The sequence below is a fragment of the Phlebotomus papatasi genome, chromosome 1, assembly GCF_024763615.1.
Source record: "Phlebotomus papatasi isolate M1 chromosome 1, Ppap_2.1, whole genome shotgun sequence".
Taxonomy (NCBI): domain Eukaryota; kingdom Metazoa; phylum Arthropoda; class Insecta; order Diptera; family Psychodidae; genus Phlebotomus; species Phlebotomus papatasi.
Genome location: NC_077222.1, coordinates 107,915,479 through 107,941,405, shown reverse-complemented (window position 1 = coordinate 107,941,405; position 25,927 = coordinate 107,915,479). Strand labels below are relative to the sequence as shown.

Genomic DNA, 25,927 nt, shown 5'->3' with positions numbered 1-25,927 from the left:
TTTTGCATAATTTACCGTTTACCAGTTCTCAACCGCTTTCATCCGATCCTTAAAATTAGTTACCGGTTATGAACTGGTGCATTACTTGTTCAGAACCGATTGGAACCAATTTAGACACATCATAAATTCCAAGACCTTTCCAACGAGCCCAAATATGAAACCATTCAGGTGATAAATGTGCTCTCTAAAGGCTTTTTAATCTTTGCCCTTGAAAAATCTTTATTTGGAATGATTATTGGTAATCTCTAAAACACATACAAAAAATGAAAAAAAAAATCGCAAGATGCACTTTGGAAGAATCTCAAAAAATATGGTTTTGAGGGAAAGGGAGGGGTGGAGAGGTAAATGAGGGGCATATTAACGATCCTTTAGTCGACTTATGGAAGGTCTCACGATTATCCCAAGTCACACTTTCTAACCGTTTGGGCTCTAGACGTAGTAATGACCGGACACACAAACGCACATACGGACAAAAAGCGTGACTTCAAAGAATTCGAAACTTTAGCTTTCCAACATTCTACCAAAATATGACACCTTGGGGGATAAGGAGTCGAAATATATAACTAAAAATTGAGGGATTATACTGATTTCTCTGTAGAGTTCGAGCAGTAAAATGAGATTGTAAAGAATTTCAGGTAACTTACAAAGTTAGTTGAAAGCTTTTCCAACTGTCAAATAAGGCGATATTAACGCTAGTAACATAAGAAGTGTAATGAACCTAACCAATATCAAGTTTCCCCAAAATCCCCAAAAGAAATTTGACTATATAACTTCCAAAAAATTACAAAAAAGAACAAAAATAAATTTCAAAATAATAGAAACAAAAATTATTGCAACATTACCCAAAAAATTGTCAAAATGAGACTTATAATCTTTAGAACACTCTTTGTACTGAAGGTTAATTGTTATAATCGATGGGTAATTATAAAAATTATACACATTTCGTGTAAAACTTTATTCATTTTTATATGATTTGGGCAACACGAACTTTTAGTATAATTATTAAAACAGTGAGGACAGTACATCTTATAAAAATATTTGGCCTTCTTGCAAACTTGATATCTAGTCACGAATTGTTATTTTTGCTGAATATAAACTAATTACAATTTTAATACTACAGTATCGGCCAAAAGTTTGTTGACAAAGCTATCATAGAAAAAATTACTTTTTAAAATTTTTCTTTTCGTAAATGAGTTGCCTGTAATCCACAAAATGTTATTTAAGTATTTCAGAAAAAAATAATTAATTTCATTTCATATAAAAATAATTCTTTTATCATTTTTCATAGTCCAAAAGTTTCTTGACAAATTTGAAAAAGTGGCTTAAAATGATCTAGTTATAGTATGAAATTGTGTTATTTGAGAGGCATGTACTATCCTAAGTTCTAAGTATGTGAGCAAGGAGTCATGTAAGGAGTTCTCGGATTCCTCAATAGAACTCTTCTTAGAGGGACATGAGCATCAAACAAGGAGCCAAGTAAGCTACCAAGTGACGCCGCATGCTCGTCCACAGTCGGTAGTGAGTTGATCAATCGCCAATCAATCTCCTCAGCAGCAAAGAGAAGAGAGTAAACATGCACTTTCCTAAGATTTCTCGCTAACTTACATTGATTGTTAATTTTCGGAGTAAAAAAGGACAATTGAAGTAGATCACGATCACATATCCCGAGGCAAGTAATTATGTTTTAACCCTTTAAGGACGAGTGGGACACCGGTGTCCCAAAATCAAAAACAATTCTTTTAATTATAGAAAGTTGTTATGTCCTCTAAATGCACTAAATAATCAGAAAAATTAGTTTTTATTTTTGGGACACCGGTGTCCCATTCGTCCTTAAAGGGTTAAAGGAATTATGACCCATTCTGGTTTTCAACCCTTTTGAGATTTTCCCCATTCTGCATTCAGATACTTTTAAAAATGAATGGAAACACTAGGCTTCTCTTGATTTTCACATTTTTATTCTATACGATCCGAGGATGAATGACCTATTCCGAACAGGGAAAATTATGTACAAGCGGAAAATGGCACTGCACTTGGACTTTGATCACTACTCGTATCTTCAAGTTCATCATTTCACTAATCGACAGAGAATTTTCTGTCCAAGTGCGGTGTAACCATTTGCTGTTTACAATATTTCATACTTGATGAAAAGGACATTTGTCCTCAAAATGCCTTAGAGAATAAAATTGCGAAAATCAAGAAAGACCTAATCTTCCCGTCTATTTTCTGCTACCCCTTATCGCGTATCGAAATTCTTCACATTTAGAACACTTTAGGATTTTGGATTTTTGGGATTTTGATCCATTCGGGATTACTTTTCCGTTTCTCTCCATTCCATATAACCCGTCGTGAACCACTTATTGAACAGAAATTGATCGTTTAATATGACAAAAGTCTATTCAGCCTGAGAAGATGTATTTCCACCTTTTGGCTTTGGAGATTGACCACTAACTCTGAGACGGTGATGGACATATGGTTATGGGGGTTAATGAAAAGATACATGTTGGCCAAGAAATAAAATACATGAATTTTGTCTCTTTTTTGTTGTAAAAATTAATTTGTGAAACTTTGAACAATTTAGTAATTAAAATCGGATTTAGACATTAATTCGTGTGTGACCGATTTACGTTTTCGAGATATCGACGAAAAAGGGGAGGAATAGAAAAGAAGTGAAGATTATGGTAATATCTCTTGAGTCGACTTATGAGAGGGATCTTTTAAAAACCCCATGCAGGTATCTATAACCGTTTGGCTTCTAACTATGCTAATCCTTAGATGAACAGACAAAGAACGTAACCATTTAATTTACCTTTAGATAATGGAAAGTACATATTTGTTTTTCATAATTCCGTTGTATGAGACTGCCCTACAGTCCCCTAATCAATATATTCAATATACAATAATACATGGCAAGCCGATATAACCGCAATATTTCAAAATCTATTGATTTGTTGCTCTATCTTTAGAATTTGGACAAATAAAAGCATAAAAGTATGAATAAAATTGAAGCAGCGAAACATTACGATATATCCGTTTTTGGCAAAAACATTTGAATTTTATCACATCCTCTCTGAATGCCGCGCTTTATTTAAATAATGCATTCACCTACCTCATTATTGCGACATTTTAAATTTTAAACTATAGATTATTCCTTGAGAGAATGTATATAAAAAAGTTTATAAATAATTCTATTTGCTTATGAAAATTATTCCCAATTTGTGTATTTTTGTGAATGGAAAATTTTATTTACCATTTTTGTTTGGCTTAAAGTTGTATAATGTTATCTTACCTCTTTGGTGCAATTTTCCTTCACCACATTTTTCCTGCAGTTGCAATGGCCTGCAAAGAAACAATAAATCAATTACCTGTAGAAAAAAAATGTTTACGGGTGAAATTTTCTTATTTTTTTCAATAAATTCTTGTCATTCGTGGAATATAATATCCTGAAAGAAATTAAATTGTCTGGTAATTGGTATAAAGGTAAAACATTTGAAAATTTTCCGTACTCGTAAATCCGATGGAATTCTTTGAGGTTAGGCAAAAAAATGTTTTTCTGAGAGTGTGAAAAAGTGATCAATAGACGAAAATAAGAAATGAAAACAAGTCTATTTTTTGTTCACTATCACCACGCCTTAAAGATCCTTGACACTCGCGAGTCCGTTAGTGAAGAGATAAATTATTCCAAAAAGAAAAAATGTATATAGCATAATTTCCAGGTGCCCCACAATTGCGATTTTTTCGGACTCCCTTGGGCATTCTTTGGGTGCCGTGTGCTTTGAAAACACCATTTAATATTTTGTCAGTGGCCACACAACAAGCTCCTCAACTTCTTCAGCCTGGTATACCACTATATCAAGCAATCGGCAGTGGGTAAGAGGTGCAACTTTATATAAATTTATTCCACCATTCACTTCGGACACGCAGTCGTTGGTTGATATTCAAACGGAACGGTTTGTTCGCGAGTGCTCTACATGTCTGGCCTACAGTTGCTCTAGCCATAAGATCTTTTCATTCTCACCTTATGCATCAGTTGTGCCTCTAACAGAGATCCAACAGACAAAACAGAAGAAGTTTTTTTATTGTGAAGATGTTCAGTGCCATAATCATCTCAAAAGGGAGACAGTGAAGAGAGAAATTTATGTGTTTACATAGTGAAAGGAGAAGTTCAACCCAAGGAATTTACTGCAGTGTGTGATCAGGAGAAAAAAAATTACGGAATATTTTTTGATAGAAAATTTCCACACTTATAAACTTTACTTTCGCGTCCAGTGTGAAAGATGAAACTATAAGCTGTTGTGTGCAAAAACCAATTCCGTATCTTTTCATCTTAACTTCCTATCACGTTTCCCAGAAGCCACCAACAAAAAAAAAGTTGAATTCACCTGTGAGTACAATTAACCACAAAAGTTCGATTTATTAAAAAATATCTGTGAAGAAATTATTAATGGTCATTAGCTGTCCAAGGAATATTGCAAAAGAGTTTTACCTCGTCAACATTGGATCAGGGCTTTAGTGACTATATTCCACACTGAGAGAAAGGAATCTAAAAGCCGGGGTTAGAAAGAAGTGTTGAAAATATGCATCTTTGGCATTCGAGGTTTGAGGTTATACCAAAAAGGGCAGGAAAAGTGAAATTGACACTAACTCGATTTAAAACAACCCACGTAACACAAACCTAGCAGACTGACGTGAAAACTATATCAAGATGTCACTTTTACTCTTTTTCTGACCTCTCCGAGCTTGGTCACAAGAAAGACATAAACATTCCGTAACTACTATATCATGTCACAAAATGAGTCATCATTACCTAAAATTTACCTCATTGAGACGACATTTTATGGTCAAGAATATTCAACTTACTTGTGCCAAATTTTGGACAGTTTGCAATTTCGTCCACTTCTTTTGCTCTTCAAATTTCCATGAAGTTTTAGTTTTTTGCATACTCTAGAGATTGTACAATTAAAAAAAAACAGCAAAATTGTCACTTCGACGACAGAGATCATGTGAAAAAGACTTTAGAAAAATTCCGGAAGGATAAGGAATAATGAGAATCAAGGTGGCCGAAATATTACTCAAAGCTATGTCTATATTTTTCTTATTTTTAAAATGCATTAAGAATGATTTTAGAGAAAACAAAGACGATAAACTATCTAGGGTGGCGGCATCACTTGTAGCCTGTCTTTACTTATGGTCACATCGCATTTTTTGTCAGAAAACGATTTCGAAAACCAAAGAACAACCAATATGCTGTTAAATAAAATCACATAAAATATTTTTAATTTTGAGGTTTTTCAAAATAATTTTGTGACATTGTAAAGTTTTTTGCGGGGAGGCCATAAGTAATGTCGCCACTCTACAAGGTTTCAAGTAACACACTTTGGCGACTTTGGTGCTTACATGCAACTATACCAAAATTTGGTACAGTTACCTTAAAATAGTTTGATGGAGTGCACTGACTGGTGACAACTGATTAAGACATTTTTCGCTTATTTGAATTTGTATTTGCTAGGGGAAAGTACTCTCCCTTCGACCGTTCATACCTTCGAATAATGTGAATTTTCTTTTATTTTTCCTAAGACACTTATACACATTTTTATTAACTATTAGTTAGCTTATCATCAATTATTGATAATTATATGACAATCATGTGAAAATCTCCCAGAAAACGTGACAGAAATTCACATTATTCGAAGGCATGAACGTTTGAAGGGAGAGTACTTTACCCTACAACATTTTGGGTCATATTCCCGAAATATAGTATCGAAATAAGCGAAAAATGTCTTAATCCGTTAACACCATTAATATGCACGTGAGCGTGAGGGGATGGGGCAGTTTAGAAAAAGACGATTCCAAGCCTTCGTTCTCTGAGAACCGACGCTAACCGGTCCTCTATGATTCAAATTATTCATCGGAAAATACTCAAAATTATTGAAACTGCGTTATCACCAGCCATTAAGAATATTACCCCAGCGAGCATAGTTAGCTGAAAAGAGCAGCGTTTTAAGCATATTTTTGCTGAGTCAGCTTCAACAAACTTCAGCTGAAAATACATGTTTTCAGCTGAATAGAAATCGGTTAGCATTTGGTGCTGTCTGGGTAAATATAACGTAATTTTCACTTGAATATTATCACAGTTCTAAGGATTTCGTTTTTCAATCACGATTTTCGAAGAAAAGTCTAGATAAGATTTTGCCAGGGGTCAGTTCTCCATTTCGGATATTCCGATGCATCCAGGCCACCAATTGGGCCCCTTATGCTTCCCCACTCCTATTCTATCTTATCCCCCGATACGGGTAGCCGCTCTATATCGCAGCTCTGTGAGCAGTCAGTGCCGTTACTATATCACAGCATCCCTTCTCGGTGTGTGTTTGGGATCAGTGACAGCGAATATTTGTATCGATTGAAGTACCACTTTCACATCGAAACTCGTTCTCGTACCAGCCTCTATTGTTTAGGCGGTTCACTTTTTTGCCAATATGCACCATTGACATTACTATTCATTCATTCACTGGACGAATTCAAAGCCGATATGGCATGAGAAATCTTTTTCTGCTGCTGCTCAGCTTTGAACCCCAGACCTCGCAGTCATAGAGCTACTACTCTATCCACTGACCCACTCGAGGCCCCGAAGAAAAGTCTAAGTATACATAAAAACTTTGTCGCACTTCAGTATTAGAAATATTGTGACGTGGAAACTTTGGTCTGCGTTATTTAATCCTGACTTAACACTGAGCTACCCGATTGGGACCGAAAACGACAGATAAAAATCTGCAAGAATAGGGATTTTTTGACTTCCTCCTGTGTTTGACAGCTGTCACCTTAGATGTCACCCGATTATTGGAGAACCGAATATCGAAGAGCTCTGTGCATATGACAGGTGTAAAGTCATGACCCATCTTTTACCTTCTTGCAACTCGCCATTTTAACAAATATGGCGAAATTAAATATAAATATTTAATAACATTTCAAAAAATATGAAGTGTTCAAATGCAGAAAGCCTTCCCCTACTAGATAAGATTTGATTCCTCACTTTCATTCCTGTTGACTCCTACTTTATGACAAAATATGCATCGCATAAAACCAACTATGTTAGAAACAGGGCTAGAATTCGGTGTTAAAATAAGCCCTCATTTATGCATATTTGACACTTGAATTTTTCTCAGTGCAAAAATTACACTATTTTTGCAGAATTTCCCAATTGTATCCGAGAGCACTAAAATATTTTACAGAAAACTATTTTTATTTCTTTTTAATTAGCGACTTTTGTTCCACCGTTCATGCAATTAAAATCAATTTTCTCTTCCACCTCCCACTCAGACATCACATAAAATGCATTTTTCAAAAAGTGATTTACTACTGATGATATCCACGATTTGTAGACAAACCAGACATTATTTCCACTGCCTGGAGACACATCATTGAACAAGAGTCATATACAATGTGACAGATATACTTGATATTGACACATGAATACCTCGAGGAAATCTCTAGCTTTGCCTCATTTAACTTGCAAGATCAAACAAAATGTTCAGCACACGGAAGCTGAACAGATTTAGGAAGTTAAAATGCACTAAATTAAATTAAATTATGTAAGCAAGAATTGAAAATATGTCATAAGAATATAGGTGAAAACAAAGAATGTAATTTAGGTCATGCCACTGCTCCAAATTCAATATGTGTCATAAAGTGGGAGTGCATGGCAAATTATATAAAAAGTGAAAATTTGTGAATAAAGTCTGGCAGTTAGCTCTAACCGACAGCTTACCTACAACCTATCTACACAAAATGAAATAGAAAAACTTTCTGCTCTTTTTGCTATGCCAAATTTCCGAAGAAATAATGCATGAGTAGCAAAAAAAAGCACAGAATCAAGAGAAAAATTTTTGAAGGTGAATTAGAGGGAAGTAACATAACAATTTTATTGATGGTCCGCCTCAATTCGACCAAGAAGGAGGTGTGATTATTAGAGCTGAAACCAGAAAAGTTCATTAGAAAATAAATGAAGTAAATGCAGTGTTACATAAATCTTTTGCAGTAAAGTTCCTATAGTCACTGTACATAACATTCGCGATCAGGCCAGAATTGCACTTATGGAAATCTCTATCTTATTCTCGCCAAAAAATGCGCCGCAGTGGGCGGAAAATTAGCCAACTCCCCCAAATTGTAGGCTATACCCAAACAGCATTCTATGTCGAAATCTTGTCTCAAATATATCCATTTTTCTTGGAAAAAAATCATAGAAAATTTAATGGTAGTTTCTATAAAAAGTTTGAATGAGATCGGATCGGATCGGATAGATTCCACATAAATTTCAAATAATACAATTTTACCGGAAGTAAGAACGAATTGTGGTAAAAATAAACCCAACATGACTAAAGATGATGCTCCTTAGGTACCCCTTTTAATTAAAAAAATTACCAAAGGTTATCAAAGTGAAGATCGATTGTGTAATCGGATCAGCCAAGTGGAATAATACCAAATGCGAAAAGACTCTGAACTTTTGACCAAAACAGCAATTCACAATCACTCACATTACATGATCTCAAAGAGTGGTCTGGCACAGTGATCGTAAGTAAAGATCAGTGGTTCGATCACTTTAATTGTCCCATGAAACTTCTCATTTCAATTTATATCCAACCCACTCTAAGACCCAAATTTTCTTTGCCTCTATAGACTTCATTCATGCGGTTTACTTTGGAACAAAGTGGAAAAGGTCAAGTGACATTGTGTCATGTGTGTCAATTTTCAAAGAAAATTCTGCACACAGGCTTTTTCCTTTCCATTTTCAGCACGTGTGATGCGTGACAAGACACTCTGAATGGGGACACAAACATATAAGAAAACACCTTGACTTTATGAGCCATGAGCGGTTCCTTTCTCATAAATTCCTCCATCGTTCATCCCATTGCGAATTAATCCGTTAAGAAAGTACACAGTGCATTCATTTGATGGTCCGTGAAAGTCGAGGAAAGAAGAGGTTTATAACTATTTAATTTCGCTGTTCGAACTCCACAGAGGGGGCAGTATATAATCCCTTGATTTTTTACTCCCCAAAATTTCCACCTTCCACCCCACGGAGACCACTTTTCTCAACATATCTTCGCGTTTCATACGAGTTCTTGGAAATCACTAAAGAATTATCCAGAATTCACTGGAATTCTTTGTAATTCTTCTTAAAATAGCTGCTGACTACTTACGACAAATGTTGATCCAACCGACCAACAAGACTGGATATCTATTACTCCGCAAGAGGGCATTGTTTTCTGCCTTAAGTTGCAATGAAGACTGTTCTCAAATTTTAATTCTCAAATGCATGGCCGAGCCGAATTCGATAAATTTGCATTTAAATTTTCAAATATTTTTTAAATTCTATTTTTTATTTATTTAAACAATTTAAACAATTGAGGCTTCTCTGTACATTGAATATATCTATGAATTCTTCAGTCATTATAATGCAAACAAATGCAAATACGACAACGGTTGATGCAATCAAGGATATGGAATTGTAGGCATGGTTCGCACACAGTGAACTTTCAAACGTTGCAAATTTTCTTTTTATTTGCAAAGATCTATTTTATTTCTCAGCCATAAGATAAATAAATTTTAACCTCATTAGACGAGGTAAGAAATGGAGCACCAGCTCTTTGCAAAGAGAAAATTCGCCTCGTTTGAACGTTGCCTAGGGGAAAACTCTCCACCTTCGCACGACTCAAGTTTCGGACAAATCAATTTTTTCTTTGTTCTTATTGGATTTATACCATATGGTTTATTTTTGGAAATTTCAGACGTTGAACTGACTATTAAAATATAATGTCAAAATGGACAAAATTCATTAAAAACATATTTAAAAAAATAATTGTTCGAAGCTTGAATCGTCCGAAGGTAGCGCGTTTTCCCCTACCTTCCCTTGTACTTATAGAAATTATTATTATATCTATACCAAAACGACGTTGAAGATTTTACATATTTTGTCAATGTTTCTTGCGTAATTTCGCACGCCATAATTCTTTTATCTCCGATAAAATAAAATTAAGGTATTATAACCAGAATATGTAAGACATTCTGAAAAATTATGTGTTTATGATATATTCACAGTGGGGCTCCAATTTGTGCGACAAATCATTTTCCATAAATTCTTGTTCAAAGATAAACCTCTGATCAGTAAGTAAAGTAGAATGTGACAATCTGGCCAACGTCATACATAGAGAACACAAGTTTTGTACAATTTGACTAATTTATGGAAAAAATATAGTGGGTATATAAAATATACGCACAAATATCTTATATTCTCCTTACATTTTTCAGTTGAGTCATTATTCCTAGTACACAATAAATTTTTATTTTGTAAACATGTTTTTGACATTTCAATGAGAGTGACGGAGATCTTTATCGAGTCATCTCGCTCACTCTCACAGACAATTTTGAAAACATGTTTACAAAGCAAACATACATTATAGGGGAAGAGCCCGTACAAGATTAAGTGTATGCCAACTTCTTACGCATTGTTGGGCCATTCATTGTGAGTGAGATACATACATCTATTTCAGTTACAGGAAGTCCTGCTATCGTTTAAGTTTTTCAGAATCGACAGTCATAGTATCGAAAATAAGTTATCATGTCACCCCAGGAAGAAGATATGGTAAGAGTGGTTCCTGAAATTAAGGAAAATGGGCATTCTATTGAAGCGGTTTAGCTGTCCGAAATTACAACCAAAGTGTCCAAATTTACAACCAAAATGTTCAAAATTTGAGTCAAATTCACCTCTACATATCAATTCATTTTTAAACGTATTAAGACTAATTTTAGTAAAACAAAGACGATAAACAACTTGCTAAATTCCTAAACAACCCTTCTGAAAAGAGAGTAACAAAAAATCAATTTGTATTGAAAATATCGTACTTCGAACTTGGAATATTTATGCTTATAAGAACCCTGGCCATAATTATGAGATCTTTAAAAAATAGAATCTTCATTGTTAACCTATATTCTAATTTCAAGAAAAGAATTGAAATGTCAGTTATTTGTAAATGTTGATGGAAAATAAATTGAAGGTGCTTACAGCTACAATGATCGAATCAAAATACATCTCTGTATCATTAAACTGCAATATAAATGCCATAAAATGCCCTGATGACATAAAATCATGGTTTTCGAAAAGAGAATTTGCATTTAACATTTACAGTCAATGTACTACACTTTAAAAAATGCTAGTTAAAGTCCCCTCTCTAATGAAAAGTCGTGAGTTGATGCTAACAATCTCTAAAGTGAACACATTTAAAATGGGTTTATTTTGAGAATGAGATGTGAATGAAGAGTCTTTAGAACATGAAATTATATGCAAATGCACAGCATTAGCACGACAAACTAAATGCTTTTAACTCCACTTTAAAGTACATTGAGAAACAATAAGCTGAAAAAGAAGTGTTTAGCAATTGTGACTTAAAACCATTTCACCTCAATTGATTATCTCAGTCAATACGGCGAAAGCTATACAAATAGTTTTTTTTTCTTTTCGTCATTTTGTCTGTACATTTTTCTCCATTTTCGCCCCCTTTTCTTCCCATCTCACCTCACAATTCAATTGAACAATCTCTGCATTGAAATTTAGATCAAACATCGCACTGAGACTTCTTATGCTTCTTATGCAACAATTGAAGAGCAAAAGAGAGACCGAGATGTAATAAAAACGATTGAGATAATACGCTTAAGATATTACTTGATCTTCCCATAATCATATAGATCTCATTATCAATTGTAAATAAATCTAATGATGGGGGAAAAATGTATTTTCTCTCCGACAATGCGTGAGAGAAATATGCAAAAGAAATTGTGATTGGTGAGGAAGAAAAAATGTAAAACAAACAAGAGACACAAAAAAGAGAAAAAAATCAATAAACAAAAAAATAGTTTAATAAATTACATAAAATTTGCATTGCTAATAAAAGAATTGCATCACAATCAGATTCCAAAGCAAGATTACTCCAAGAGAAACTTAACTTTCGGAAAAATGGAAAATATGGTTCCATTAATAGACTGATTTTCAAAAAATCGCAGGAAAAAGCCTATCAAAACAGTCTTAATGCAAATAATATTCAATCTTTTTGCATATAACCAGGAACAATAAATCAAAAAATTCAACTCTACCGTCAATTTATCCAACGGCTATTGACTCCACCTCACATCACTCCTATTTATATCCAATTTCAACTGCACTAAGTCAAAAAAGTCCAATTTAAATTCATCTGAAAAGTGCAGCCAATCCTGCGAAAGCATTCACTTTCAATTTCGCATGCTGCACTAAATGCAAAAGAGCTGTTAATGTCATCGGATAGATTTCAATAAATCACACTTACGGAGTGTGTGCAAGAAAATCTCTCGGCTCTAGTCACACAAAAAGCAACTCATTTTAATAAAACCCACAATTACTCGTAATTTGATAGATCACGTAAATTATACCATTTACAAGTTTGATGGTTTATCTTAAGCTTTTTGACAGATTAACAGAAAAAAACTAACCTTAGGCATGTTCCAAAAAGTTAATTTTATTAGTGGAAATTTTGGTCATAAAATAGATATTACAAATTTCCTAGATATAGCTCATAAATGCGTAGACGTATTTGGAAATGACCAAATATTTTCACGGAAACTTTCTCAGCACAAAAAGGCATAAAAGTCAAATGGATTTCGCAGAATGCTCAAACTGGCCAGATTCATATAATTTCAGAACTAGAAAAATATAAAATATTTTACAAAGTCATCTTCTCTGATTGGCTTAAGTTTGGAATGCTTTCAAACTCTTAAATTATCTAATTAAAGGAAGGTTTTGAAGCTTGAGCTGACGCAAATTTTGTAACACTTGACCTTTTTCTATGTACTTCAATGATTTTGATCTATGGCAATATCGCAATATCTACACCTCACATTTCCTGAAAAAGTCATGGGTCAAAAAAGTGAAATGGCACAAAACCTTTATCATCCGAAGCTTCAGAGCCATCGCTCTACATGTGAATAAAAAAAAACGAGAATTGTCTAAAATGCGAAAAATAACGGATTGGTTTTCAAAATTAAATACACAATTCTAATTTTGTTTTTTAACTTAATGAAAAAAAATTAGCAATTTTATTTGACTGATAGGGGAAAGCGCGCTACCTTTGGACAATTTATGCTTCAAATAAATCACTTTTTTTCAATGCGTTATAAATGAATTTGGCCCAATATAATATAATATTCTAATAGCTTTCTAAATTCTAAATTTTCAAAAAAAGCTATGGGTAAAATCCACAAGGAACATAAAGAAAAAATTGAATTGTCCGAAGCTTTAATCGTCCGAAGGTAGCGCGCTTTCCCTTACAGATTTTTAAGAAATTCAGTGTTCGTGTAATAACGGCTACCGCCGTCTTAGTTCACGTTGGTAACCAGCCTCCAGTGTGAAATGGTGGAAGGCTCTTTTTCAGATTGTATGGGCCATCTACATCATCCAAAGAAAGTTTATATAAGAAAAAAAAACAAATAAATAAAAAGAAGACTAAGACGCTAGAAAGGCTTGAGTGAGCTACCGTTTCCTATCTGCAGGAAATTCATTCCAGAGAGTTATTCCCTCAATGAGGAGTGAGCAATGTAGAATACGGCTCTGCGATCCCGGAACAACGAGACACGAAGACCTAGGGAACGAACCCCGTTGAACAAATTCCATTAGATAATTATAAGTTGGCGAAATCAAAGAACGCGACAAATGAATTCTACTGGTCACGATTGTAGGAAAAGTGGTCAAGTGCTCCTCAAAACTCTGTCATTATAAGGTGAAACATGATCAAAAGAACGCAAGTTAAAAGTGATAACAAGGTGTCCTAGGCTTTGGAGCATATGTGCCATTTAACGTTTCACAATCGATTTATAAGGTAAAGTGCCCTTTCACTTGATCGGTGTCCTCGACTCGACCGATGGGTCAATTTTTGAATTTTTGATGATCAATTTCTATTAAATTGTCACTGATTCGTATTATTTATGGAATAATTGACCTATTAATGTTAGATGATACACTAAATAGCAAATATAAATAAATTGAATAAATAACTCTACCGGTCGACTGAAGGCACTTTACCTTAAATCATTCAGGAGATTGCTTAATATAGCTTAGAAGTAATTACATTTAATTTTCAAACGAAAGTTGTTTATCAGTTAATCGGTTTATCGGTTTATGGTAAGGGAGTAAGGAGAAAATGAGATACACGTTAATGACCAGTTGAACAAGTTGATGAAAAGTATTCAATGTCAATTCAATACTTCAAGTAGTTACGATATTACCTGATGAAATCGATGTAGAGGACATCCGAATTGGTTTAACTATAGATAATGTCTTTCCTTTGCGTATATTGTGCAAAAAATCTTGGATTAGACTGACAAACGTTTAAGTAGGAATATAATGGTCTAAAAAACATTTAAATTTAGGTTTTAAAAAATGTTGCTTCAATTTTCCTAAATGCTTGGGATCTGTGCTATATAACTTTACTTATCCACTACTCAAGAAAAACAAATGGAATATAGAGTTAGCTTCTTGAATACAGTCCATATCAATTTGCCCCACCGTCCCCTAAACATGAGAATAATACAGTAGAGTCTTCTGTATTCGAAATTCGAACAACTCCTAAATTCGCAACCTCGCAAAAAAACACCATCCAAATATTTCTTTGTGTACCTTTGTTCTAAGAAATTTAATATCTATTTTAATACTATTAAATAAAAAAAAACTCGAAATGACCTTATTATACGATACGGGGAAGTGGAGCACCTTTGAATGTGGGGCACCTTTGAAATTGGGATTTTTCACCTATTTTTAAATAAAATTGAGCCTTATCGTGATATAATTTAGCTGCACAAACAGATTGAGAAGCTAAATTACATTATGATATGGCTCAGTTCCAGGTAAACATAAGTGAAAAAATAATCCCAATTTCAAAGGTGCCTCACTTTCAAAAGGTGCCCTAGTTCCCCCTCCTAATTTTATGTAAAAATTTTTCTAATTTAAATTTACTATTATTCAGGTTCAAATTTCGGCTTTCTATTTTACATGCTCGAATAAGATTTTTGAGTTTCTACTACACATTTCCCAAAAGTTACCCTTAAAATCGTTGCAGTCAGTGTACAGGAGCGGATAGCAAAGACATACTGAAAAAAAAACAAGACAAAAATCTAGGATGACTTCTGGAAAAAAATCGGATTATTAGTCGACTGACCGAAACCCGGATTTGGAAACACTAATACTGACAATACTGCGCGAAAGTTTTTCGATAATCCACTTCTTTCATTAGAAATTATAGGAGTGGATATCAAAATTATAGAAAGGTTTGCCATCTACAAGTTATTTCAGGAATAGAAGAAGTTGATGTTAGAAGTGCAGTGAAAATGCCAATCAAACCTCTCAGTTGCTCATTGACAAATACCCCCTGGTCCACGGTAATTGTGGTCTATGGGAAACAAACTATAGAAAATGTAGGGTGGCGGCATTACTTGTGGCTACTGTCTTTACTTATGGCCTCCCCGCAAAAGACTTTACAATGTCAAAAAATGATTTCGGAAAACCTCAAAATTAAAAATATTTGATGTGTTTTAATAGCAAATCACATTTTTTCGGTTTTCGGAATCATTTTCTGACAAAAACTGCGACATGTCCATAAGTAAAGACAGGCCACAAGTAATGCCGCCACCCTACTAGTACCAATTGGACAACTGTGCGACGGTCGTTCGCGTTTGAGAGACTCTACTGTAGTGCAGTAGGGAATGTTGGCATCGTTCTCACAGAGTAAACCTTCAAACAACGCAAATTTTCTCTTTATTTGCAAAGAGCTAGATCGTCATTTCTTAGCCATAAGATCATTATTAAGCTCATGAAACGAGATAAGAAATGGTAGGTCAGCTCTTTGCAAACAAAGAGAAAATTCGCATCGTTTGAAGGTTCATTCTGTGCGAACCATGCCTACATTCCCCTAATACAAGAGCTCAAAAATCTTTCAAAAAACAAAACGAAGTTCATCTAAATTAATGCAGAAATATAACGCTCACAAGGGAGCAAAAGTTGTGAAAGTAAGAACTGTAGAAAGAAAGATAGAGCGGTTGAGGTCACTGGGTGATATATGAAATATCATGATGATCCTAAAAGATCCTAAAACATTTCTTAAAATATTTATTTGGATCCAATTACGGGAATAGGGAAAATATATTTTTCCTAATTCTATCTTAATTGGGGGGGGGGGTCCTTCGAAAACCCTAAGTTGCTATCTCAAGCAAACACATCATTATCTCGAAATGTTAAGTTTTCTAAATCCTTCTCAAAAATTATATTTTTGAAAATGTAATTTTGAAAATAAATGTAATCCTATTCAAAATTGAATAAATTCTTTTTTTGAGTAACTCAATACAATTTTTGGAAAACAACAAATATAATTGCTTAATTTCACAAATAATTAAGCATTCGAATGTATTTGAATGCCATTTAATTGCCTGTAGGAGATAATCCATAAGTCTTTTTATGTCCTTCTAAATGAACCAGTATTTACGATTTTTTAAAGTGTCCATTACTAGATTTTATGATCGTCACGCACTATCCGTAGGGATTATAAAATGTCGAGAAAATTATTTACTTAAGTGCGGTGATCGCTTTCATTGCGACTGACTTCTAAATATTACAATTTGCACGTAGTTTTTTAGCTTCTTTTTTTTATTAATACTCTTTCTCTCTCTCACCATTCCGAATGACTTTTTACGCAATTTAATGTAAGTGCCCCTGAGGACAAAATTTCGCAACGATCCCCATGATACTCGGAGCCCCGTGAAAATACTATGCGTAAATCATAATTAGATGAGCACGAACTGTCGTATTTTTTTTCATTCATCTTCGCGATCACACATCTAATTATCTACAATAAAAACTAAATTGTAATAATATTATTAATTAATTGCCTTTAGATGCAGACAGATGAGAAAGAAAAAAAAGAAATAAAAGCAGCAAAAGCCAGACGTTTGTTGCATCACCAAAATAGGTGAAATTGTTCAACCTACACCTGCTACACGTATTATCTACGCTGAGGAAGTCTCACAGCTGGACACTGAAGAAATGTCTGCCAATTGTTTGTAAATGTTATACAAATTTAAAACACACAAAATTTGCCAATTTACGTGCACTTGGAAAAATATTTACTAATTGATTTCTTTTTCCACACAATTTAATTAATCTAATTACTCATTACCGGTACTTGTCCGATTGTATCTGACAAGTGCAATTGCATTTTATTGAATTTCAGTGGTAATGAAGAAATCAGAGTTGAATTGCAATTAGATACATTTTGTTAACTTATGTTTATTGTGGAAACGTAAAAATATAGAAAATGCTATATTAAATCAGCTAAAATAAAAAAAAAAATAGGGTAGTGTGGTATATTTCGGAACGAGGTACATTTTAGAACCTAGTGTGGGATGTTTCAACCCAAGTATACCTAATGCAGGTTGAAAATATATTTTAAAGTGTTATCGCACAAAATCACAAAAACTTACGTTTTTCTGACGTAAATTTTACCTAATCCTGTAAACCAAATTTTCGAAAGACTGAGTTTAGCCTTTTCGTTAGTTCTAATGTAATATAGTTCAGCATAAAGAGATGGCAAAGCGTAACAGCTTTACGAAATGCCCGAACACACGAGATATAGTTCTCCGTGAATTAATTTTTCGCATGATCTCTTGGCGCGTACTGGTCTACTACAGATCAAATTAGTTCATAAGCCACAAAAGCATTTCAAAATCAAAAAATGGTAAAGAAATGATCATTTTAGCTACAATGATCTGGTATGAGTTAAAAGCATACGAACAAACAAAAAACGAAAACACGAGAAAGATAAGTCATTCTCCGATATTTAACCGATTCATTACTGATCTCAAGATCAGTCAAACTTTGATTTTCGAAAATTCAAGATGGCGATTGTTTTAGATCATAGGTATGTTTTCACGGAATTTGCGCCTAGTTCACCTCCAAAACATATTCCAAATTAAAAGAAATTGTAGGAGCCGTTTTCGAAAGAAAACCAAAAAACATGTTTTTAGAGGGTCATGTGTCTAGAGATATTGTTTTTTTTTATTGGGGGTCACCGGAGACCGGAAGTCGATATCTCTTACCGTTTAAACTCTAAAACGGTGACAAATTGAAAAAAGTCGATAATATAACTGCTCTCTCTTTGAGTTTGAGCAGTAAAATGATACCTTTTATACTAATTTTTGGTAAGATCTTATTCTGGATAAAATAAAAAAAAATATAAAAATTAATTTCAACAATGAAAAAAAATTAATGGAAAGTCAATAATGTATTAGAAAGTTGAAAATACTAAAACCCTGTCCGAAATTTACCACACTACCTTAAATATTTTTCATTTATAAATAAAATCAAGTTTTATCACTTTCTCATGTATTCTTGAATGATTAAAATGAATTTAGGTATGGCTATAAGTGGAAATTTATTTGAGGAAATTTTAGAGTTATAACGGTCAATACAATCTTTGAAGCTGTGCTAAATCTCAGACAGCTTAAAATATCGGACACTTTTCTGTTCTTCAATATACCATAAATTTTTATTTTTTCTATTTTAAGAAAAGAAACAAAAGAACGTCGCTCTATACGAATGAGATGATGCTGTAGAAAACATCTTTGGGAGAGTTTCGGAAGAGTAAGGGACTTCCAGAAACTTATTGTCCGAAATAACATACAAAGCAATATTTATATTTTTATTCAAATTTAAAAGTATTGAGAACAATTTTAGAGAAAACAAATTTGATAAAATACTTCTTTTGAAAAAGTAACGAACAGTTTCAATTAATAATAATAATAATAGGGCACTCAGTGGGTTAAGTGGTAGAGCACTCGCTCTATGACGCAAGTGTCCCGGGTTCGAATCCCTTTTAGGTCACCAGAAATTCTTCTGGCGTTAAAGGTGTTCGAATTGCATCCAGTGAGCTTCACTCCACTTGTTTCCCAGAATTTCAATTAGGGGAAGTGCTTATAATTTTGGACAGTCTGCATATAAGCATCGATATCCTAAGTTTGAAGTGCCATATTTTCAATACTAATTGACTTTTCTTGTTACTCTCTTTTCAGAAGGATTGTTTAGAAACTTGGCAAGCTATTTATCATCTTATTTTTACTAAAATTAGTTTTAATACGTTTAAAAATGAATTGATATGTAGAGGTGAATTTGACTCTTATTTTGGACAACTTGGTTATTAATTTTTACAACTTGTCTGTAAATTTGGACAGATAATCCGCCTCAACAGGATGCCCATTGTTCTTCATTTTATGAACCAATCTTACCAAGTCCTCTTCCTGGTCATGTAAGGGAAACGTGGAATGTCACAAGAAGCCCAGAAACTTTCCATATCATTCATTAAAGTGAGTTGACTTCGGTACTCCAAGTACGTGCGGATTCGCTCATTCCCTGCCCTTTCCGGGAGCCTTTCAAGGCATTTCTCACTGCATCTCTTTCGTAGAGATGATGCTCCTTCATTTCTCCAGGCATTTGTCCAACCTAATCATCACAAAAGCTAAAACTTCACGAAATTTCGTGAGAAAAACACTTGTCCAAAATAAGAATCATCACCTCACTGGTGAATGTCTTAAAAAATTTCCCATTTTTCACACGAAAAATATAATTCACAAGGCAAATCTCACTTCAGGTCAAATGTACAAATCATCAGTAACGCGAATCAACACAATATTCAATGAATATTCAATAATATCACTCAAAAACAGCGAACAAACTTTGTTAGTACTTCACCAAAACTAAATAAGACTGAAGTAAGCCACGAAGTTCTGTCATATTTCTCGTAAGCAATTGCTCACACTGAATTTTCAACAAAGCAATTTCAACTCAAATCATATTCAAAATTTAACGTATTTAGTGTTAAAATATTCCAAAAAGAACAAATATTTAGATAGAATTCATTATTCATCAAATATTGGAATAAAAATCCATCATTTTAATCAATTTATTTTTAGTGTCCAATGTTATCCTCAAAGTGTCCAAATTTAGAAACTGTCCAAAATTAGAAGCATTTCCCCTAGTATTAAAAATATTATATTTAAAACTTAAGATTTTGGGTTTTATAATCAACATGTCCGATATTTCGCACAGTTACCCTATGTCTAATATTTTACTTTTTTTGGGGGAATAAATACAAAAATGTGTTCTGGAAGGAAAACGGCTAGAGATATCGACAAATGGTTTCCAGAATCAGCCCGGCTATCATAATTACCAAACCATACTCCCATGTATTCTTACATCTGGGAAAAAAGTTTCACCTGTATTCAACTCTAGAAAGAAAACAACAAGAAAACCGTCTAAAGTCTGACACTACTCAATGCATTAAAACTGCCATATAACGTGACTATTTTTTTCTTTTAAAATGTACAGTATACTAGCAACAAAATATCTTATTAATCTCATGTTGTTCGGAGCGACTTTCGATTTTAAGTCGTTGCATTTTTGAGGTGCACGAGTGCATAATTGAATGCAATGACTCTATATTCTGTCTCTTTTACCCATTGGAGGTCGAATAGGTGGAGGTGAATGTTGTGAAAGAAAAATGACGGAACAATACCCAGATCCGCAAGATCATAGGCATTCCATCATATCTATTTCATTATTAAATTACATTTCTGCAAGTATTTCTTCAAACACGCTGCCAAGAGTGACTTCCGCCAAAAACACCTCAAATGCATGCTGATTTGGTGACCTGAAGCATTTGTTATTCAACACTTTAAGTCTCCTTTTTTTGGTCATTTTGCTCTCTGCAACTTTTCTATTGAATTCTTTACGTAATAACCTTGAGAAATGTTTCATTTTTGCGCTCATACACCTAAAACTAGGTGAAAATTGTGTATTTTGCACTGTCAGTATAATTGCCCAGGAGTGGAACAAATTGTACCACAATTGCCATCAACATTTTTTATCAATGCATATCAAAATAACAAACAATTTTGTCACAGACACCCACAGTTGTTGAACCGAATAAAAAAAACACTTTTATGTTTAAAATAAACCACAACTGGAAATTGATTAAATGTATTTCGATTTCTATTAACTAATTCAAAACATGTTTTGCGATCATGTTGAGCATTTTTATGAATTTTCGTGCAAATGAGTGCAAAAGTAAACGATTTTCAAAAATAATTAACGATAATGAAGATCATTGGAAAAATAGGGTAGAGAGATAATAAGTCAATATTTTTCTAGTTCGATTTTGCAGATAATTAAATAATTGCATGAGAAAATTGGAGAGTTTTCTTTAAACATTCACATAAAATTAAAAAGATAAATAAGTGGTCAATGAGACTTTGCTAAATACTCAAATACATTATGGTAGATATTTTGTCTTGAAAATCGGTTTCATTTTTATACGAGTTATACCAGATATTCTATTTTCAACTCCTATTAGGACACCAAAAAATTACTGATATTTCAGCTGTTTAAATCATTAGTAAAAATAAAAAGTTCACCATTAAACTGTTTTCTTCAAAATTAATCTTCCGAGGTTCAAAATAAATCCCTGAATGTTCACTTTAAACCTTTGGAAGATTCAAAAGAAACCTGTTTTCTTCAAAATTAACATTTCAATGTTCACAATGAACGAGTGTTCATTTTGAACCTTCGGAAGGTTCAAAGTAAATCTATTTTCTTTAAAATTAACATTACAAGGTTCAAAATGAACCACTCAGCGTTCACTTTGAACTTTCTGAAGGTTGAAAATAAATCTACTTTCTTCAAAATTAACCCTACAAGGTTCAAAATGAACCACTGAGTATTTATTTTGAACCTTCGAAATGTTTAAAATGAACCACCAAGTGTTCATTTTGAATCTTCGGAAGGTTTGAAATAAATCTATTTTCTTTAAAATTAAGCTTTCGGGGTTCAAAATGGACTACTGAAGATTCATTTTGAACTTTCAGAAGATTTAAAATGAACATGTTTTCTTCAAAATTAACCTTTCAATTTTCAAAGTGAACCGCTGAGCGTTCATTTTGAACGTTCGAAAGTTTCAAAATAAGCCTACTTCTTTTTAAAACTAACATATCAGTGTTCAAAATGGAGCACTGAACGTTCAGTTTGAGCCCTCGAAAGGTTCAAAATAAACTTGTTTTCTTTAGAATTAACTCTTTGAGGTTCAAAATGAACCACGGAGCGTTCTTTTTGAACCTTCAGAAGGTTCAAAATAAACCTGTTTTCTTCAAAATTGTCATTTCAATGTTTAAAATGAACCACCGGGTGTTCATTTTGAGCCTTCGGAAATTAAAAAAAAATCTAATTATATTGTAACTGATAAGACCGCAAAAAACGACAGCGGGAAGAAAGTTGAAATAAAGCCAAAGAATTTAGCTCAGAGCTTTTAATTTACTTTACGCAGGACAAGAAATATTCGGGAAATTTCGTGCAGGTTAAAGCGCACAGACACTGGTAAAAATAAAGGATCAAATTGATTCAAATTTGATCCCTTTGCAAAGGATATATCAAATTACAAACTCTGAATGCACATTTATCATAATAGAACATGTTGATTTGATCTAAGTTTATACCGAGAGACGGATTAGTCAAAAACTGATAGAAACTTGTACGGAAATGTTATCATAAATTAATTGTGCATGGAAAACATGGGTTACTGATTCAATTGTACGCATGATACCGTTTCTTAGGCTCGTAGTGAGTCAAAACGAGTTGAAGTGCACATGGCAATTGGTTGTGATCAGTGGGAAAGACAATCAGAGCCAAGGTCAGTAAAGTATATGAAGGAAAATCTTTTGTAGACGTCCTCTAAAACTCATATATTTGGGAAGATTTTCTTGAAGACCCTAAGTTTCTATGTACTACCGTTTGGCCTCTTAAGTATCATAACGGACAGGCGTATGAATGAACAAACAACGAGATGTCATTTCCCTCTGAACTTTATACAGACAAAACATAAATACATTAATTTCTAAAGAGTGGAACAGCGATGATATGCAACGACAATCAAGAATTTATATTTCTCTGTCTTTGATTTAGAGCAACATATTTTATCTGGGATTTACCATATCAATTAGTAACTCATAAATGTCAATAAATAGGATGTGAGAAAACGATACAGTTCTTTTTCTAATTCCAACAAAGTGCTAATAAATTATGTGTGAAATGTCACTAACTTCTCATAAATTTATTTCGCCTTCGCTTTTTTTTTCTTTGAATTCTTTACACAAAACGTGAGATTGAATTACAAGATAGTTGGGGAAAATACATTTAACACGGGTTTCATGCAAAAAAAAACATACAACCGATCAACAATGTTGCAAAAATTAAACTCAACAATTAAAGTACATGCTAAATATAGATTCTGTTTATATAATTTACCCACAATGTCCCTTCAGGTGGTCGTGAAACTTTTTGCCTCACTTTCTATTTTTCTTTTCTTGCAAGTAGACTTCCTTGGACTCTTTTGTTGCATTTATTACTCAACCTGTATTTATCGCTTAAGAAATGGCAAATCATGCAAATCACACTAAAATCCTTTCTTTATACCTTTTCAGATATTACACAAATTTCCAAAAAAAAAAAACACTAACCCAAGATGACTCTGAGATATCTATTGGCTACATTGAGCCTCTTGATGGTCTTGCTGGGAGTAGAGAGTGTTATCAACCATGTACAGTCAGATCTAACCAAATTCCCCCCCTTGGAAACCGTCAAGATGTGGAATTTGCTCTACTACAACTTCCCACCCCATTGGCCTAGCAATGATCGAGAATTCTTCAATCCTGAACAAATTGTAGCGACAGGATTTGAGGTGACCTACGACAGAATCTTCTTCTCAACACCACGTCTCTTCTCTGGTGTTCCAGCTACTCTCAGTACGATCTCTCGTATTGATCATGGGGACTCCCCTATCCTTAACGCCTATCCCGATTGGAGTCACCATGCAGCTGGAACCAAGAGCTACAATTGCAGTGACATTGGCCTTGTTTCGGTCTACCGAATAAAGCTCGATCGGTGCAATCGACTCTGGGCCCTAGATTCAGGTGTCTCACGATCCCTGGAGGACTTCGAAGTCACCTGTCCACCAAAGATTCTCATCTACGACACCGAAACTGACAATGTCGTCCGTCGAATTGACTTCCCTTCGGAAGTAATCCGCGGAGAATCCCTCTACACCAATCTCATTATCGATGACACCACGTCAAAGATTGAGAATAACTGTGACGATGTCTTCGTCTACATTACAGACACTGTGGAACCGGGTAAGTTCCAAACGTTTTTCGTAACGTTTCGGTGAGAGTCGTTCTTAAACATTAGAATTAAAGAAAAGCTTACGAAAAGCTTTCACTAACTTGAGATGTTTTCCAACAGCTATTGTCGTGTACGATAGCGGTAATGATGTGACGTATAGGCTTTCCCATCCGTCTATGTACCCTGATCCCGATTTCGCCGAATCCACCATTCATGAACATAGGTTCACCCTGATGGACGGCATTGTGGGCATTGCCTTTGATCGTGACGCCAATATGATCTACTATCAACCTCTGGCCACTGATCGGCTGTTCTCCGTATCAACGGCTGCCCTACGAAACGGACCACTTTCATGGGGTGCCGAACTCCCAGTAAAACTCGTCGGGAGGAAGGCTTCACAGGGCTTAGGTCTGGCATGTGCTCCAAAGGGCGGAAGTATATTCTTCAGTCCTTTCACATCAACAGCCATCGGAGAATGGAATCCGAACAACAATCATCAAGAGTTTGTGTTCAAATTTTCGTATCTTGATTCTAAAACCGTTTCTAACCGTTCTTATCTCTTCAGTACTATCGCCTATGACGCTGAACGTCTTCAATTTGTGGCCGAACTCATGACACCATCCCGTGATCCTGGATCTCTCTACATTCTTTCGTCCAAATTCCACCGATTCTACCTCAAGAATCTCGATCCATCAGAAGTCAACACAAGGCTTCTCCGAATCAGAGGAGCCGTCTACGAATCTCCAGATGATTCTGAATTCCTTCCAGCAATCCATCAAAGCTTTCCAACAAATCTTCCCTTCAGAACACACAGTTTCCCAACCGTTCCTTCAACAAGTCTCCCCTACAAATCCCGTGCAGTTGGACAAAAGAACACCTACGTCCTCAATCATCCCTTTACGCCAGCTCACTCTGGACGACCTACGTCCTACATTGAGCGGTACTTTGGCAGTTTTCACCATGAAACACCCTACAACTACGAAAATGTAGGTGTGATCAATAAGCAAGTGGCTAGTCCTTTCGCCAGACTCAATATGGGAGAGAAACCCCTACAAGTTCCATCACCCAGTTCCCTCCAAGAACTCCACAAGTTCGACGGTGGCAATGTTCTCTACACCACAAAAATTGAACACCATCGAGGTCCTCCCAAGGAATATCGTGGATTTAGATATACCAGACGCACATCACGTCAAGTCATCAACAACAGCACAACATTCTAAGCAAAAAAGAAACCCTTGTATATAGTTCTAAATAATGAGAAGAGTATCCCGCGAAAATGTCATCGGTGTCGTTGACATTGAAATCCGTGTGTTCAGACGCTAATACTATTTATTGAGATTTTAAATGTGAATGAGCAATAACCCAGTGATTTGAGAGTGTTAATCGACTCATCACAAATTGAGAGACATACCAATTGACTCTCCCAATGTTTATTTTGCCATAGTTAACGCATTTTAGATGTATTCTTTTTTTGTATAATTTTGTATAGTTTAAAATAAATAAAACATATCAATAATTTTGCATCATACTATAAAACCACAAAAAATTTTGTATACATTTAGGCGACTTTTGTACATAATGTTCATATTTTGTGTAGCAAATAAATAAATATAAGATCATAAAAACAAAAACAAATGACTAAAT

The 25,927-nt window shown here is 34.3% G+C and overlaps 1 protein-coding gene across 1 annotated transcript; it reads left to right on the top strand.

The window, feature by feature from the left end:
* Window positions 1-3,911: 3,911 nt before the first annotated feature.
* Window positions 3,912-25,918, top strand: LOC129799142 (major royal jelly protein 1-like). Its single transcript, XM_055842810.1, has 4 exons — window positions 3,912-4,381; window positions 23,587-24,294; window positions 24,404-24,785; window positions 24,849-25,918. Exons 2-4 carry the CDS (start codon window positions 23,628-23,630, stop codon window positions 25,501-25,503), a joined length of 1,704 nt encoding a protein of 567 aa, XP_055698785.1. The 5' UTR covers window positions 3,912-4,381; window positions 23,587-23,627; the 3' UTR covers window positions 25,504-25,918.
* Window positions 25,919-25,927: the final 9 nt, after the last annotated feature.

What these genes read in the sequence shown, in the direction of transcription:
- LOC129799142 (XM_055842810.1), top strand. Translation starts at nt 23,628, where the DNA reads ATGACTCTGAGATATCTATTGGCTACATTGAGCCTCTTGATGGTCTTG. An exon ending in TACAGACACTGTGGAACCGG is followed by an intron (nt 24,295 to 24,403) that starts GTAAGTTCCAAA and finishes GTTTTCCAACAG; the next exon opens with CTATTGTCGTGTACGATAGC. An exon ending in CCGAACAACAATCATCAAGA is followed by an intron (nt 24,786 to 24,848) that starts GTTTGTGTTCAA and finishes TTATCTCTTCAG; the next exon opens with TACTATCGCCTATGACGCTG.